Source organism: Cydia amplana, chromosome 5 (assembly GCF_948474715.1).
Source record: "Cydia amplana chromosome 5, ilCydAmpl1.1, whole genome shotgun sequence".
Taxonomy (NCBI): Eukaryota; Metazoa; Arthropoda; class Insecta; order Lepidoptera; family Tortricidae; genus Cydia; species Cydia amplana.
Window position 1 is genome coordinate 13,280,490 of NC_086073.1, and position 18,801 is coordinate 13,299,290.

General features: G+C 40.0%; 2 protein-coding genes across 7 annotated transcripts in view; one reads left to right on the forward strand and one right to left on the reverse strand.

The window, feature by feature from the left end:
* Nucleotides 1-6,258, forward strand: part of LOC134648093 (uncharacterized protein C05D11.1-like) — a 45,579-nt gene extending 39,321 nt beyond the window's left edge. Inside the window, exons 18-19 of the mRNA XM_063502555.1 lie at nt 2,629-2,781; nt 6,165-6,258. Coding sequence (XP_063358625.1) covers nt 2,629-2,781; nt 6,165-6,222 — 211 coding nt within the window. The 3' untranslated portion in view covers nt 6,223-6,258. The remainder of the gene's footprint in view (nt 1-2,628; nt 2,782-6,164) is intronic.
* Nucleotides 6,259-9,411: 3,153 nt separating this feature from the next.
* The window catches only part of LOC134648094 (protein ultraspiracle homolog), a 51,699-nt gene continuing 42,309 nt past the window's right edge, over nt 9,412-18,801 (reverse strand). For all 6 annotated transcript variants that reach the window (XM_063502562.1, XM_063502559.1, XM_063502561.1 and 3 more), the window contains 5 exons: nt 16,545-16,687; nt 12,915-12,990; nt 11,596-11,745; nt 10,428-10,477; nt 9,412-9,644 (listed from right to left, as the gene is read on the reverse strand). In XM_063502562.1, the coding sequence (XP_063358632.1) occupies nt 9,423-9,644; nt 10,428-10,477; nt 11,596-11,745; nt 12,915-12,990; nt 16,545-16,687 (641 nt within the window). In that variant the 3' untranslated portion in view covers nt 9,412-9,422. The remainder of the gene's footprint in view (nt 9,645-10,427; nt 10,478-11,595; nt 11,746-12,914; nt 12,991-16,544; nt 16,688-18,801) is intronic.

Genomic DNA, 18,801 nt, shown 5'->3' on the forward strand with positions numbered 1-18,801 from the left:
AAAATAGTAAAGTATAAATATATAGTGATTTTGAATTACCTAATAAAATCACTTGAAAAATAACCTAAATGGATTATTAAATTTATCTTACATATTTTATAGTTTTTGTACTAGTACCGGTTAAACTGTTTGAATATTCTTGGTCACGTTTAAGGTAGTTTACTAAAACTCTAATCGACTTATAATTGTTTATTAAATCACTCTATATTTATACTATACTGTTTTTATTAGTATTTAACTTTAACAAAATTTTGGTGGTAACTACTGGGAATAAAAATTCCCAGTAGTTACCACTAAACCGACTTGGTGGTAACTACTGGGAATAATTTTTCCCAGTAGTTACCAGCATACCCCGGCCAGCGAGAGCAAAAATGCGTCTGCTCCTAGTGCTTAATTAAATATCGACTATTCTATCGACATATGGATGTCGATAGAATAGTCGACTTTTAATTATGCACATTTTTTTTTTAAACTGAGCCATTAGTATTTGTTATTTATTTCAACTTGATACCTCCACGCGTTTCTAAGAATAACCCTAAAACAATTTTCTATCAACATAAAATGGATGGATAATAATTAATTAATTATTTCAATAATACCTAATACAATAAAACAATTACAAAATCAAAATTTAAGTCTCGAAGCCAGTTTAAATATAGTTCACAAGTTGAAAGTGCACTTGTCAAAATTACGGTTACATCCTCAAGGTAAAGTTATTCACAATAAGTATCAGAATGTGTTGAAGAAGAACGTTGGCATTTTAACTTTAAACAATTTAAATAAATTAATATCTGGCAGAGAAGTGGAACTACCTAATACAGAACAAATTCATAATCACTATGAATTATTTCGTTTTGCTCCGATTACTACAGTAGATTTAGAACGGTCCTTTAGTTGGATGAAATGGATTTTATCGGCAAGGCGAAGGAGTTTAAAATCAGAAAATTTAGAAAAAATGCTAATTGTATATTACGAAAATTACATAAAATACTGAATAAATACAAACACTTGGTTTTAATTTTGTTTTCAACAATAATTAATACTTCTGCATATCATAACGGTGGTCCAGTACATCGTGTTGTTTTTATCGACATCGACCAAAGTGTGTGTCCTCGCACTATTAAGCTGCCAACGCATTTTTGCTCTCGCCGGCCGGGGTATGGTTACCAGTGATAAAAGGTGGGAAAAAAATTCCCAGTAGTTACCACTGGTAACAACTTGGTGGTAACTAGTGGGAATAACCCGTTATAATATACAAAGTGTTACATCAGCCACTGAAAGTGGGGTGGGTACTAGTTGTATAGGTCATACTGAGAAACTTTTACTATGGGACCAACCCCGAAATTGCGATAACAAAATTGATATATCATACAAGATACCATACAAGATATCAACATCAGCCAGCCAAAATGTATGGGAGAAACAATTTTTTTTCGCGATTTCGGGGTTGTTCCCATAGTAAAAGTTGCTCAGTATGACCTATACAACGTGTACCCATCCCACTTTCAGTGGCTGGTGTAACACCTTGTATAAAACCAAATAAAGTCATCGTGAACCTTGTCGGGATGCACGAAGGTTGATATTGAGGCGCGTCAGTTGACGTATGTATTTGACGGGAAAAGAATTGGGCGAAATTGTTCGTTTGCGTATTTTTAGCTGTTGTTGTAAATTGAGTGTTCTAGCGTTGGTAATAAAGTCGCTATTTGATAGGATTGTTTAGTTACATTTCGGCCTAAAAGATATACTCATAGGCATATAAGAGCGCCGTATTTTATTGTATATCAAACCGCCAGATGATGCAACCGCCGAAAATCATCTAATGTACCACGTAGGGGTCATCCATTAATTACGTCACACGAATTTCTAGGTTTTTGACTCCTCCCCCCTCCTTGTCACACTTGGTCACATTTGGCAAACGTCTCCCCCCTAGTGTGACGTCACATTTTTTCTACGAAATCGCCAAATCGAATTAAGTACCTAAGTATTATTAATATTTTATCAAAATATTTTTGACGATATAAATATTAGTAATTTTATAACCCAAAACTGCTCAGGAAAGAAAATTAAACGAATAAAAACGATTATCGTTTTAAAAACTTGTTATTTAAATGTACAGCGAATAAAATAATTTAAATAAATTTTCGGTTACTGATGAAGTTAAAGTGACATCACAAAGTTTGTGTCTCCCCCCTCCCCCGTGTCACAATATGTCACATTTTCTTGACCCCCGCCCTCCCCCTAAACGTGTGATGTAATTAATGGATGACCCCGTATCAATCAGCACCGAAATTAGTATAGCTGTTGTTTTTTCAGACGACCGATCTGGCCTAGTGGGTAGTGATCCTGCCTGCTAAGCCGATGGTCCTGGGTTCGAATCCCGGTAAGGGCATTTATTTGTGTTATGAACACTAATATTTGTTCCGGAGTCATGGATGTTTTCTATGTATATAAGTATGTATTTTATCTATATAAGTATGTATATCGTCGCCTATCACCCATAGTACAAGCTTTGCTTAGTTTGGGGCTAGGTTGATCTGTGTAAGATGTCCCCCAATATTTATTTATTATTTATTTATTATTTATTTTTAGCATTTTTGTAGTACCTAATGTTTTTAATTCGTTATCCAGGGACCTCGTGTGTGCCATAGCGTCGGTGACGCCGGAGACGGCGCACGCGGCGGCGGCGCGGTGGCTGCCGAGCTTGTTCGACGTCGGCCAGAGCAAGACCTCCATCGTCTGCCACCCCAGCAAGGTCAAGGAGCTGCAGGCTGCCTTCGAGAAGTGAGTCTTAGTGTAAAGGTCTGGCCAAACACACGCCGCGCGACCGCGGCACATGCTGACAGGTTACCGACGTCAAACAGACTGCGTCCCGCCGGTATCACGCCCCGCTTCTGTCGCGCCCCGCGCCGCGCGGCCCCTTGCGTCCACTGGGTCACATCAGTCGGATCGGACGTTAGGCAGCGAGTGGTGCGTAGTGCGAGCGTAGTAATATTAGTTATTCTGTGTATTCGCTTCGAACAACAAACAAATACTCTGATCCATGGCTTCGGAAGGAATGAGTGACCCTCCGCGCGCGCATGCTGTATCCGGGCGCGGCCCGCACCCGCGCGGCCGCGCCGCGTTCGCGCGCGCGATGAGGGCGTGTTGAGAGCGTGAGGCCGGCGCGATCCGCGCGCGCCCCATATGAACAGGCATCGCGTCGGCATCACGCGGCGCTGCGTCGTCCGTGTTTGGCCAGGCCTTAAGGCCTGAGTGGATGCTCGAGTTGGGCGTGCAGCGGGGCGGGGCGTGCGGCGTGCATGTTAAACAAATGCAAACGTATAGGAGCGGCCTTAGTGCACGCTGCTCAAATTACTCCTGACCCCGACGCCACGCTGCACGCCCCGCCGAACGCTCCGCTTCGAGCGTCTACTCAGGCATTACACTTATGCACACGCCATCGGTTTAAGTCCACTGCCAGGTGCCTTGGGTTCCACGACGGTGCCCGCCCTTCCACACATCGATTGAAACCCCTTTTCTACCCTACCTATGTATTATCTACCCCTTTGCCTATGTATTATGATTGTTACAATAAATGCTTGTTTGTTAGTCTTATACACACACTAGACAGGCACCGTCGTAGGTGAATCCATCGCTGTTACTTTTGTGGTGCAACTCGGTATCATTAGGTAACTTAGTGTGCTAACACACTATCGCACCGCACCGCAACCTTGGTGCGTCGCACCCATAAGTGAGAGCGAGAAACAGATATCTCTTTCTCGCTCTCACTTATGGGTGCGACGCACCAAGGTCACGGTGCGGTGCGATAGTGTGTTACCACTTTTACTGTTGCACAGAGTTGCTCCACGAAAGTTAACTTATTGCGGTGTGGATGCACCTTATTAATGCTTCAGCATTTACGAGATTTGTTAGCTGTACGTCCAATACGCAGTTCGTCCAAATGATATTTCAATTCGCATTTCGTCCAACACGTATTTGGTCCAACATGCATTTCGTCCAACAGCATTTCGTCCAACGCGTATTACGTCAACACGTATTTCGTCCAACAGCAAGTCGTCCAACATGGATTTAGTCCAACACAGATTTTGTCCAGTAGGCATTCCGTCAATTCGTATATGTAGGAGTCTTGTCAAGAAAAATATAATTATGCGCCTCTCATTACTGCAGCCACGGGTCATTTATGAAAATTCGAACCGTTTGTCTTGAGTTACGTACGCCTTTGTACGACACACCTGTGCGTGAGCGGCGCGTTTTCGTGAACCTTGTAGGAAGGCACGAAGGTTGACATTGGGCTTTGGGCTGTAGCCGCACGGGTCAGTTGACGTATTTGGCGGTCAAGTGGTTTATGGAATGGAAACAAAGATTCATTGATTGTCGAACGAGCGAGCGAAGCGAAGTTCTTCCAATCAACTTGGAACACACGGCTGGCTAGAGACGCACGTCCCGGCATTTCGATACCTATTTCTTGACTGAACTATCCGAGGATAGTTTGTTACGCTATAACTAAATATAGTATATTTGTTCTAATTCAAATGAAATTAGGTAAACGGTAATTTTACTCAAATGGTACCTTTTCCCTGTCACTGTCACAGATATATGCCACGTTCACACAACTTCACATGAACGCGACATTTCCGTGCATTCCCTGCGCAAAGTTGCCAGCGCGCTCGCAAATCAAAGGGTCTACCGCGAACACTGAAGTCCGCAAATTGCGGGAATTTGTTTTCTGTTTTACTCCAATTGGACGTAATTAAAGTGACAGAGAAAAATGCCCACAATTTGCGAATTTCGGTGTTCGCGGTAGACCCTCAGGATGGAACTGTCGCATATTTGTTAATCAACATTACGTAACGAACGTCAATGAGGAATTTCACATGCTCAATGTGTGTTGTGTAGGTATTTATTCTTATCCTAGTCTTCCTTAGTCTTGTCCCAGAGAACGGGACGAGCTTCCACTAGTGAAATTAAAAAGTCGACATCTAAATTGTCAGCCATTTTTGTGCATTAATTAGCACGTGAGAACTATGCAACAGCAAAACAATAACTGCCGAGCGGTGCGCCGTCCGCCGGTGTAGCGGGACCGTGCCGTCGCACCGTGCACGGCACCGTACACGGCACCGTGCCGCGGCACGACGCCGTGCCGTTACACGGTGGCCGGCGCCGCACCGTGGATATGTGGCCGGGCCCTAACAACAGTAACAACCCGTTAACGGCTCCGACCGTGGGTCCCAGTAGCACCATATCATCGGTGTAGCTGATATTATTGACATTTTCTCATTTCCCATATCCTCTTAATAGACGAATCACGAAATGGACGAACTCCGTAATGATGAATCGCGAAATGGACGAAATGCAGAGTGACAAATCGCGAAATGGACGAACTGCGTATTGACGAATCACGAAATGGACGCATCACTTATGGACAAACTGCGTAGTAGACGAATGGACGAAATGCGATTTGGACGAACTGCGTATTGGACGTCCAGCTAACAAACCTTTACGAATCATAAAGGTGAACGTTACCGAAATAAGTTGTCATACTAAAATTGCAGATCCAGTTCACTCATTGAACTCCCAAGAATCCGTGTAAATGACAGTTAAAGTAACATTCATGGTATGGAGTAAGGCTCAATTCGCACGAGCGGTTTTTTTAACGCGCGTTAAAAAAGCGTTTGAATGACACAAATGGATACATGAGTATTTATTCACATGATAGCGGTGGCGATTTTTCCGAGCGTTGTTGGATTTTCGACTTTAAGCGTTGGTCGTTAAATCGAATTTAGCGTGAGGACGGATTCAAGCGCTTTTTTAACGCGCGTTGAAAAAGCGCTCGTTAGTAAGAGGCCTAAGGCATAATTATGTTTTGTAGCTATTTGTTTAATAATGTTGGCGTGCGTGTGACATTTTTGGGCGATTAAAGGGTCGACAAGATATACTATATTTTCTGCATTTAACCCGTCGTATGCTTAGACACGAATCCGTTCGTGGGAATTTAATGTAAAGGTATTTTTTTTATGTTAATAGGTATTTGACAGGCAATATAAGAGGGGTTAATGGTCAAAGTCAAAGTATCGCCTCCTGGGAACTAACGATAATACCCAATTTACTCGTTTTTTGCATGTAAATTTAAATTGCATGTTTTTCAACAGCATTTTTTTTTTCAGGATCAATGTGAAACTGGATGCATTCGAATCAATGGAGGCCTCGCATTTCAACAAATGAGAACCTAATTACGTACTGGCAGTTACTGCAAACTGCGCTATAACCGCGAAAATCGAAGTTCGTCAATTGCGGTAATTTTTCTCTGTCACTCTCATTACGTCTTGATGAGAGTAAAAGAGAAAGATCCTCGCAATTTGCGAATTTCGGTTTTGGCGGTAGGCCCTCTGCTGTCATAACAATATCAAAGTCAAGTTATCGGCGAACTTTATACAGGATTGTTTTGTATTTTTTTATGTTGTCAAACAAATCCAGAAAGAAATATTGGACATTTATGTCCATATTTCTGCCGTCCATCTTGCAAAAATTTTCTTTCCTGCATTTGTATTTCACCAGAGCGCAATTTTTATAATATAATACATATAATAATTAACGCTAAATACCTAATAATTATAAGTGTAACGTTTTTAATAATGTAATAATTTGTTTCATTTACTTGTATTTTTGGAAAGATTGTTATGTTATGCTTCCATACTATTGAAATACTGTGATTTTGATAACTAGTTGCAAACTTTCCAGAAATTGACATTGTTTTCAATTATTGGCTGTGCCATTATAATAACGTTGAGCGAATAAAGTATATCTTGCATTTTAACGATGAAATTTTCATTTAAAAATAAAAGCTCATGTGTTTGTGATAATGATAAAGTTTAATCACCTTCATCTTAAAGCTATGTCTATACAAAAAAATATAACTTACATTTAGTCAGATATTTAGTGAACATCATTATAAATCATCTCACAACCGCTGCAACACCTCCAACATAGAATTCATACCCAACCATAGAATAATATCAACTTCAACATTAATGCAGTTATTTCATAATTCCATCATATTCAACAGCAATACATTGTATCCATAACAAATGATAGCGTATATTGAAAGTTATCATTTTCTCCAAATATATAATTCATAATTTTAAACCTTTCCCTTTGCTTTGCATGTCTCTGAGCTTGTCTTGTTCTAAACGACGCGACTAAATACATTACAATTTATACGTTTATTAGAAACATCACATTTATTACCATCTACTATCCATTATGCGCCATTAAATTCTTATTTACATATGTTTTTATTTGGACAAAGTCTTTCAATTTTAATACTGGTTACTTGATCAACCATCGCCTGAAATGAGCTTATAGTATGAATGAGGTACAAAAATAAACTGGCCCTTTAAGGATGTCGTAAATTATTATAACCACTCTCATAGGCCACGCTAAACATATCCCAACCGTAAAAGGTGAAATATCTATTATGATTACGAATTACTCGAGTGAGTACCTACTAGTTACAATTACAAGACATACAATTTCATATTTACAATTAGACATAAATTTTAATAAGGAAATAAAATATTTTCTAAAATAATTCAAGATTACTAATTTTTATCTGCATGTTCAAATGCATATTAAAGCACCAACATATGTACGAAAATACTTTTAGCATTTATACATACGCGTCATATGTAAAATAATGATATACGTGTAAGGTCCTCTATCTATAACATAGTAACAAGGCTATTCAAATCTTGGAATACGCTACGGTATTTATTAGTACTGGAGTGCTCAACGTTCTTGCTTTCAAGAGAGATTTGGTAAACGTCATAATTACCTACACGTAACAGTCTAAAATATTATATTAATTCACTATGGACATCTAGATACTCGACGAATATAATTATCCTAATTAGCTGAACACCTTAACTAAATACGTTAATAATATACGACTACGTAATATTAAAGAGGCGGCCCCATTTTCTTTACCTAACAACTGTTTCACTTATCTGACGAATGTCCCATATAATTATGTACTTTTTGTACACTTTTGATATCTCGTCTGACACAGTAGCGTCGAACGAAGTAAGATGCCTTACAGTACTGCATTTATAGTTACACACTGCATTCATTTAGTTAGCTAGACGTATCAGGTAGACTTGCAAATTTGTGATGTGAACTGTAATGTAAGTCACCTGCTTTCAATTCTCAGCGTGTCAGATAATCAAGCGTAGCAGGCCCCGTAGACAATATGCCAATCGCTAACGCTCCGTAGCGAAAGAAACGCAACTGTCACTGTCACACTTATATGGAAGAGTGAGAGAGAGACACAAACCGACTCGATGGCGAAGCGATAGCGATTGTCACCTTGGCTAGGCCGCCAGTTTACCTCAGTGTACACACAAGTGTAGTGCACCATGAACGTTGTTCGTTGTAAAACACGGTATAGTCCTCGTTCCTCACTCATGGTTGGGGCTCTCTGTCGCGGAATGGTCTCAACAAACCGCCTAACATAGTTTTTTGGATCGCTTATACGCAAAAGGAATTATTGAAGCAATGACTCCTAGTCTAATATTAATCAGCCTCGCTTATATCATTACGACATTCGACACGCAGTCACGTTGGTCGGCACCAGTTATTAAAAATGAGATACTTACGTGCCAACATTTACATCGACAGTTACAAATTACATCGGTCGTATATCGTAACGATTATAGCTTCGATTACACTAGTGAAAGACTAAGCAATATATCAAAGGGCACAATATCGCCTTTTAATTTGTTCATTCCATTGCAATATTCTGTGTAATCGTGGTTAAAAAGATTCGTTATCTTATTCGACGTACAAGGCGAGTTGTTCGGTCGTTAATAGATAACTCTACTACCGCTGCGTTTTCGAATACATTGGCATAACATAATTATGTCGCTAAGATACATAATGTAACTTAAAATGATGCCTGGACCAGCCAGCGATTTACATTCATGTGTAAATAAAATATCTTCGAATTTCGGGTAATAAAATGACAGCAGAGTTATCATAGTCGATCTCAAGTACCCTTCAGATAAAATTATAAAGAGGCAAAAGGTCATAATTGAAACGCTTCGAAAACCGTATCATACTGTGAACGTAAGGGCTCATTTAGACGGCCCAGGAACTCGCATGCGATTTTAGTTACATTGCGGACCATCGATGTTACATCAATTCAGCCCACCGATCAAATGACGCAATGTAATGAAACTAGCATGCGATTTCTCGCACCGCGGCCCTAAAGAACACGGTCTCGATGAGGTTCATAGACTTCGGCAAGTTATAGAATTTGACACGAACGGCGCACGGTTCGACATAATGAAACGGACAACTTTGAATGCCTCTCTTCTATATCGTCCGGGCGGGTGGGGTGGTGTGACGGGGCAAGTGCACTTGGCACGTTACATGATGGAGTTGGCGTCGATGGGCGGCGCGTGGTGGCGCAGCGCCTCGCGGATGTAGCCGGCGATGCTGGCGTCGGCCACGAGGTGGAAGAAGTAGAGGTGCTCGAAGCTCTTGAGCGAGATGGAGCGCAGCGCGGGCAGCCGCAGCAGCAGCGCCGCGAACCGCCCCTCCTCGCCGCTGCGCGCGCGCCGGCAGTACTCGTCCAGGCACGAGAACATCTGCAGGGAGGACCGCACACATGTTACACATATGCATAGGGTATAACGAGCGAGCTCTAAAATAAATGGCGCGAAACTAGAATTCACATTGACTTTATAGGGAACTCACGACCCGCCCCGGCTTCGCACGGGTTAACTTCACTACATAGTATAAAACAAAGTCGCTTCCCGCTGTCTGTCTGTATGTATGCTTAGATCTTTAAAACTAGGCAACGGATTATGATGCGGTTTTGTTAACCCGTGCGAAGCCGGGGCGGGTCGCTAGTTGTTTTATACTACGTAGTGATATTGCGCAAATCTCTGCTTAGGAGGCGCCACTCGCATAAACAGAGCGCCTCCCGGGAAACACGAAAATCGAAATTTCGTTATATACATCTCTATCACTCTTGCATATTCGAGCGATAGAAAACGAAATTTCGGGTTTCGCGGCAGGCCCCCTGTAAACAAACCGCCTTGATGCATCAATGTCATATTTATTCGTAACAAATTATCTGTGAAAACTTGTCAAAAAACTGTTTAAATTTCAGTAGGCTCAGAAAGCGGAGTTTTTGAAAATCATTGCGCTTTTTTAGATCATTTGGTTGCCAAAAATTTAATTACCAATCTTCAGGCCCTTCTCTGGGGACTGCAGCGATTCGAATCCCTAGTTTATGGCGTACAGAAAAAAATCGCGAACATATGTCTAAAATGCACTTTAAAAGATTATAATAAACTTTGCACAAATTCAAAATTATGATGATTATTTCTAAAAATGATCATCAATTATCAAGGACTGTTACTTACTTTTTCTCGTAAATTGTCGACATCTTGTCGGCTTTTCAACCCTTTCACATCTGTAATAAAGAAAACAATACATTATATTATTTCTTTTCGCATTAATCTATCCGATAGCAGTTGATTGTACATACCATAACATTTATATTTAAAATATTAGGGGAAGGAGTTGAAATTACTGTATTTTACAAGAACTGTAAAGTAATGAATAACTAATAAAGGTGTCAATATCAATCACAGGCATGACATTTTGAATGTCTAATTTCCTTGGGCACATTTTTGAAAGTGTCCAAAGTTGCAAGCCTGTAAGTTGTAGCTAGGGACCTCTACCAGACAACCAAAAGCATCATTAAAATAATGAATCATTTCATCATAAATATATACCTATGTCACCTATGTGTTAAGATATTAGGGGACGAAACGCTCTAATACTAACCCAAGAATAAAAGCTTTTATCGGTTACTTTTTCTTTCAACAGGCAACTAATACAGCTAAACCTCATACAGACGATTCTAACAAACCAAAACACAATTAGGTTTCGTTGTTTTATCACAGAGTTCCTTTGGCCACCTGCTGTGTCCATCATCAGATCAGCTAGATGGTACCATAATATTGCATTGTCACCCAAATTACACATGTATGTGAACTTTCAGCGCAATCTAATAATGGGAAGTGGGTCTTATTCCGGTTGCAATATTTGACCCAAACATACATACAATCGTTTCAAGGTAAATAAAAGCTTGCAAAACATTGACATATATCTAAGGACGGGCCTTACGGGCAATAAGAATGGGGTCGGTACAGCGGTGTCACGCACACGAATTCGAGCCAATCGTGCATCTAACGCCACAACGCGATTCATTGACAAGATCGAATCACGCGCGCGATTGGTCGCAACTAGTTGCGTAAGAATGCACGATTGGCTCAAATTCTTGAATGACACCGCTGAACTAGCACCATTCTTCGTGCCCGTAAAGATCGGTTTTCCTAGGATAGCGGTGCCGTCATATAGCGGCCGTCTCCATACTAAATAATACGGCTAAATATGGATGTCGTTGTATTTGTATGGAGACGGCCGCTATATGACGGCACCGCTTTCGGAGAAAACCAAAGCTTTTGGCCCCTCCTTAGATATATGTCAATGTTGTACAACAGTGGTGTTGAAATATGTTGTGACCTGGGTTGAGCAGCACGATGGCCTTGAGCGCGACGTACTCGGCCTGGTCCATGCGCAGCGAGCGCATCTTCAGGCTCAGCTCGGACAGCACGCGGTCGAAGATCGGCCCCACGCCCGCCTGCTGCGCAGAGTTGCGGTGCAGCGTCATGCCTGCAACCACCATCCACGGGGTCAATTATTATCACAGACGCCAGGGTTAACGACCCAGTCGCAAAATGTTCTCTACGTATCTTGTTTAAAAGTACCTTTTTCACTTCTCATGCTCAAAAAGTGCACATAATAAGCAACTTTATGTCGTCTACGCACGACATAAAGTTGCTTATTATGTTCTAGAGCATAAAGTAAAATCATCTATTGCGAGCCTTATTGACCTAGCAATAAAGTCCAAAATCTGCCATACAAACTGCCAGCCTTGCCGGCGCGCTCCCGCCCGGCGTGCCTCGCGCCCCCGACCGGCCCGAATAAAATTTTCTTTAGTCTTGAATAAATACGGGAAAATAACCTAAAATATGTATGTATATTTTCCTCGCAATCGAAGTGAAAAGCAGAGTGTACAACAAGGGCATAAATGTCCATTTTTACCCTCGTCTACTATTTTGCCTCGGGTAAAAATGGGTCACTTTATGCTCTTGTTGTACAATCTACTATTGCAGAATTATCCTTTCAAAAATGTATCATCTCATCCCTAAAATCTAAAGGGATGTTTTACAAATACGACATCTTGCGAGCGGAGTTTTATGTCCTCTAATCAAATTTAATGTAATGGCTTACAGACTAGGATGTTTAATAACCCAAGTCATACGTACGAGTATCACGAACTTATGATTTCGGATGATTAGGACTGACAAATAAATAAAATAACGCGACGAGCGAGTAGCCATCAAAGATGACCAAACAATCCCTATCCCAGTCAGACATTCGTTCGTTACATTATGGCACCATATGTAAAAAGATATGGAAGCAAATTTTTACTAAGCATTAAAACGTATTTCAAGCTCTCAATGCTTCTGAAAGGGAATACCTAACAATAAAAACCGGCGAAGTGCGAGTCGGACTCGCGTTCCAAGGGTTCCGTACATTAAGTCCGACTCACGCTTGACTGCATATTTCTAATAGATTTCCTGTCATCTATAGGTAAAGAACTATTTTGTGTATTTTTTTCAAAATTTTAGACCCAGTAGTTTCGGAGAAAAAAAGGGGAGCGGGGGGGAATGGTCGGACAGACAGACAGACGCACGAGTGATCCTATAAGGGTTCCGTTTTTTTCCTTTTGAGGTATGGAACCCTAAAAATTACTCTAAAACGTTAGTCTCGCTTACCCGGCATGAGGCACATGAGTTGCGGCTGCGTGGTGCTCCGCGTGCCGTCCCCGTTTTCCCGCTCGTCCTCCAGGTACTAAAACATTCCAATTAAAACAACTCAAACATCACACAAAAACAACTCTAAAAGCCTCAAAAGATAAACATGCGTGTGTTTATTTTTCGCGGCGAATTTCGCCGCCGCTAAAATACTGCGCTATACTTTGCCCTTGAGACAAAGGCGTTTTTTGCCGCAGTACACTAGAGGCTAGAATTGGATAAAAAGCTAGGCCATTTTACACGTACGCTGGGCCTCATAGTCGAATCACGTCCCAGTATTTTGTCACCTTTGAAGTAAATTAACCACTATACATTTTAAGTAGGTAATTATAACCTGCCTACGAGGGGTATTCAAAATATTCTCGGTATGAGAATGAAAACAAACAAGTACGAAAAGTTTGATATTTTTATTTTTCAATATACTCCCCCCCTATGTTCATACACTTAAAAGATCGATCAATTATTTTTTTTAATCCCTCGTAAAAATATTTTTTATCTTTCGTGTAAAAATGCTCCTCCACTGCCGCCTTCAATGCTTCATCGTCAGAAAATTTATTTCCACGCAGATCCTTTTTAAGATTGGGGAGCAAAAAGAAGTCGCTGGGGGCTAAGTCCGGACTATACGGTGGGTGAGTAACAGTTTTAAACCCACGTTCAACAATAGCTGCCTTGGCAATATGAGCAGTATGGACGGGGGCGTTGTCATGCAGAAGCAGAATACCTTTGGTTAACTTTCCTTGCCTCTTTTCTTTAATTACATCCTTTAATTGACGTAGAATGTTAGCGTAGTACTGTCCTGTGATATTTACACCTTTTTCTTTATAATCGATTAGTAATACTCCTTCACAATCCCAAAATATCGTGGCCATGACCTTGCCAGCTGAAGGGATGACCTTCAACTTCTTGGGATGAGCTGAACCCTTAATGTGCCACTGCATGGACTCTTGTTTACTCTCTGGGTCATAATGATGAACCCAGGTTTCATCTCCAGTAACTATTCTTTGCAGCACCTCATCAGGATTTTCACCGCACAGGTCAATAAAATCGGAACAACAAGCTACACGCATGTCTTTTTGAAGCCGAGTCAGCATTCGCGGAACCCATCTTGCACTTACTTTTGACATATTAAGATGGTCATGTATAATATCATGTACGGTACCAATAGAGAGATTGGTTACTTGTGCTACAGATTTTACCTTCACTCGACCATCTTCCAATATAAGTTTTTCCACTTTATCAATATTTTCTTGTGAAGTAGCTACTACAGGCCGGCCAGGTCTAGGGTCATCTTCAATACTCTCCCTTCCGCGTTTAAACTCGCTTGACCACTTTTGAATGGTAGATAAAGAAGGAGCAGACTCACGGTAAACACAATCCATTTCCTCTTTTATGGTTTTTTGATTTTTACCCTGTTTTGTCAAGAATTTTATCACGCATCGATGTTCTAATTTAGTTAACATTGTCAATTCGCACAGGATGTTCATGTTTGTTCAGCAATTGCAGAAAAACAAAAGACTATCTCGGTTCGAATTATACTTTTTTTTAATGTCAATGAATAAACCTTAGCGGCCAGTAACGAAAGAAATTTTAGAAGAGGTCGTAAGATATCAATACCGAGAATATTTTGAACGCCCCTCGTACTTACGTCACACAATATGACTAACATCTTCAATGTTATAGCCAAAGACTACAAAGATTCATACATTTAAATGAATATGAAAATTTAAAAAAAATACGTGTTACCTGTATAATTTCTAATAAAACCAAAAGCAAAAATAATCGAACACAATTAACGAAATTTAAAGCTAGTTTGACCATTTCTTGACGTTCTAAATGTTGTTACAATAAATTAAAGATAACTCCATAATAAAAAAAACAACTGAATAGGATTGTGAAGAGTGAATTGCGATAAATATGTAAATATACTTGGTCAACCAGACCTTGACAGTAGAAAAAGGCGGCAAATTTGAAAAATGTAGGCGCGAAGGAATATCGACCCATAGAAAATTTGAATTTCGCGACTTTTTTACTGACAAGATTTGGTTGACCAGCTATAGTTAGGTTTTACTCGAGTCTTTATTTGACAATTTTTTAATTAATTCAATTGTGTTACCCCTATATTATAAGTTATTTTGAGAAGAGGCAAGGTTGTTGTTTTAACCTCTTGTACTAATATTGATACCAGAGCAAGCGAAAGATTCCAAAATTGAAATGTGGAATCTTGATCGTTGGTGAGGGCGTGAAGGAATAAACTTTGACACCGATTGAAAAAAAAAATTCACCACATCAACTAGAGGAGAATACGAACTATTTATTTATACATATACATTTACTGCTTACGCCAACACAACACATGTAATTAAATTAAAGCTGCCTTATGTTTGCACCACAATTAAATTAAAACTAACAATAGTTCTTAACTGTGCACATTTTTTTTTTTCAATTAATCTACTACAGGAAGACAAAATGGTGCAGTTACGCCAATGCAAGACACATTGCCTTTTAATGAGCCATGTGCTTATTAAAAATTTCCGAGTTTTATGGTTATTGTGCACTACATCATTTTAGAAGTATTACTTTTATTGCAAACATTTTATTATTAATAATTATAATAACACCTTCGCAGATGTCATTTGGGACCCACGACGATATTTCAGCCAATCCCAGCGCGTTGAACAAATGAATCGACGCGCACCATAGAAGGTAGCATCCTATAGACTTCTATAGGATGCTACCTTCACTTGCACTATATTATTGCACTTGGTCTACGCGTGCCTCCGTGAGGGACAAACCATACGCAATGCGATGCTATGATTGGTCGAATTAATTTGTTGCCCACCATAATTCATACTCATTTATGGTGGGGAATTTAAAAAAAAATGTGAGACTGTGACAAGGACAAACAATAATAGCGCTTTCGCTGCTACTCCTACTGAAAGATACATAAGACTATCCCGTTCTGTCAGATATCACCACCACTCATGCCCAATCCAGTTTAATACTAGGTTCATGACATGCACCATCTGTTTTTGATTATTATTTAATCCTAGTTGCGTCCGCAATTTGGCTGCGATTAGTGCGATTTCATTTTATTTCACGAGTAATAGGTGTTACGATGCTTTATGAGCTAAACGGTGATCCAAATTAAAATAGTTTTATAGCCGAAGAGCAAACCTGTTTTTTAGCAATTATTATAAATTTGATATTATGTTAATTGCATACCTATTTTATTTTATTTTATTTTATTTTCTTTATTGGGGAAAAAAACAGATACAGGCCAATAATATTTACAGGTAGAATTACAAAATGGTAGATATAGCCTACATCCTAAGACAATTCCCACTAGGAGGTGTGACAATAGTTTTAGGATAGCATTGTGATCGGAACTAAATAAACAGACTTATACTATACAAACTTACACTAAGATTTAACAATGCGACTTTTGACACTTCCAAAGCGACTATTCGTCGGTATATAGATGGTTGCACAAAGAGCAACACAAGTCACACAACTGTCCAGTACCTATACTAGACCTTATTGTATTGCAATAAGGTTCACGTAAGGGCAATGAACGGTGTGGTTGAGCCGTACCTCCATGGAGCGCCAGGCGATGGAGAAGAGCAGCAGCTCGTTCCAGGAGGCCTTGATCAGCGCCACCTGGTCCTCCAGCACCAGCTGCCCGAAGTGCGGGATGTCGCGCGCCCACACCACCAGCGCCGCTATCTGCTTGTTGCCTGCAATGCAATTTGTACTCTATACCATAGAGAAATAAATACATAGAGTGCTCACTCCATACATCAGTTCAGACTATTAATTTCAGTGTCTACATCTAGCATCGAGTAGCGGAACTATCAGTACTGCTACTTGACAATAGATGTAGCACCGACCGGAAAGTCTTATCTCAACAGCATAAGACTTTCCGGTCGGTGGCGACATCTATTGTCAAGTAGCAATACTGATAGTTCCGCTACTCGATGCTAGATGCTAATAGTCTTTTTGGTACTAAAACTGATGTATGGAGTGAGCACTCTATGTATTTTTTTCTCTATGTCTATACTTACAACTTCAACGTTACTACATATTTACTTAGTTTACACTTAGGGTTGCCAGATGGTCGGGATTCGGCGGGATTCTCCCGATTTTTAGCATGTGTTCCCGATTCCCGACGAAGTGAAAATTGTCCCGAAAAACACGTTCACGTTATAAAACAATAATTTCAAGTTCCGAAATGTTGTCGAGCGAGCAAGCGACCCGCGTCGAGCCCGTCAGCGCGCGCGCGGGGCGCGCGTGGCGAGAGTGGGCAGAGCAGCTGACGTAGTGCCAATAATGTAAAATATCGTTGTTTTTAATACAATTAATTTAATAGGTTTTTTCCCGACTTAAGGCCCAAAATCCCGAAAAATGGATATTTTTTCCCGATAATAGCGGCTTTCGATCTGGCAACCCTATTTACACTAAAGCAGTGTTTATCAAACTTTATGCTGTCACGGCCCTTTATGACCACTAAAATTTTTTCGCGACCTCCGAACCCCGCGTCTACGTTTTTGTATCTAGTATACCTATAACAAATTTGGAACCACAGACCAGTGTTTGGAACGCACCTTTCTATCATTCACTCAGTTACATATGCGTTTTGGCTGAATATCCCCATCTAGCAAAAGAAGCCCTTAAAGTTTTGATCCCATTTGCTACTTCATATTTATGCGAGCTGACGTTTTCATCAATGGTCGATATCAAAACCATGCTTTCCATAAGTTTCTTTCAAAGCTGAACTTCGCGACCCCCTTGGACAAGTGCCGCGACGCGACCCACACTTTGAATAACACTGCACTAAAGTATAAACTTTCAGATGTACTAAGGCTAGAAAATTTGTATTCTTCTTGCGTCTGTCCGCGACTTCGGCGGCAAAGGATTCGTTCTACTGCGACCGTGTCAAAGTCAAAAAATATTTTATTTAAATATCATCTTAGTCTAATTATTGTTATTCGTGCATTAAAAAACAAATAATAAAAAAATACAACACAACACCCCGTGTGTCGTGTGCGTTTATAAAATACATATGTATGGTCTGTAAGGTATTTGTAATATGGGCCTTGTTGCCTGAATTAAATTTCTAAATAAAAATAAATAAATAATAAATAAATTAAGCGTGCTTACAAAGGAATATCGTATACCTAAGGAAAGGATGTAAAAAAGTTGAAACTGGATTTCCAATAAGACAAATTTAAAAAGTAAACATGATATACCTCATATACCTATAAATACGCACAAAACGTCTTGAATTCAGTCCTGTAGCTACTGAGTTGCCCTTGGCATTAATTTCTTACCAACTTTTGACCTGTTTTATAATGAGGGTAATGTAATGTTTACTAAAAGGTATACAGTACAGGCGGTGTGGTTTATTTGCGCCGTGCTCAAGTACCCATAATAATTATAATTAGTTTAACAGAAGCATCGTCTCGTTAACATACTTGCCAGTGTTATTATCACAAGAATAACAACAGATATGGGAGGCACGCATAGGTACTTAGGTACCTACCTACAAAGATTAAGTTAAACAAAACAGAGTCATTTTCCCTAACAGGTCGCGAATGCTATCTGCCCATCGGGGCCATTAAAAACTAAAGCGAACTATATTCAGCATACTAAAACATTATTCAGAATAACAAACACCTACATTCCACTTTGTCTCCGCGACTTGGCAAGCAAGAGGAAAAATCCCTTAAAAATAACGCAACTTTTGTCGCCATCGAATTGATCTACTTATATAATTTTTTTGTCAACACTCATACTTTTTATCGTTCCGTTGTATAAAGTTGTATTGTCAGACACGCTTTATAAATATTTA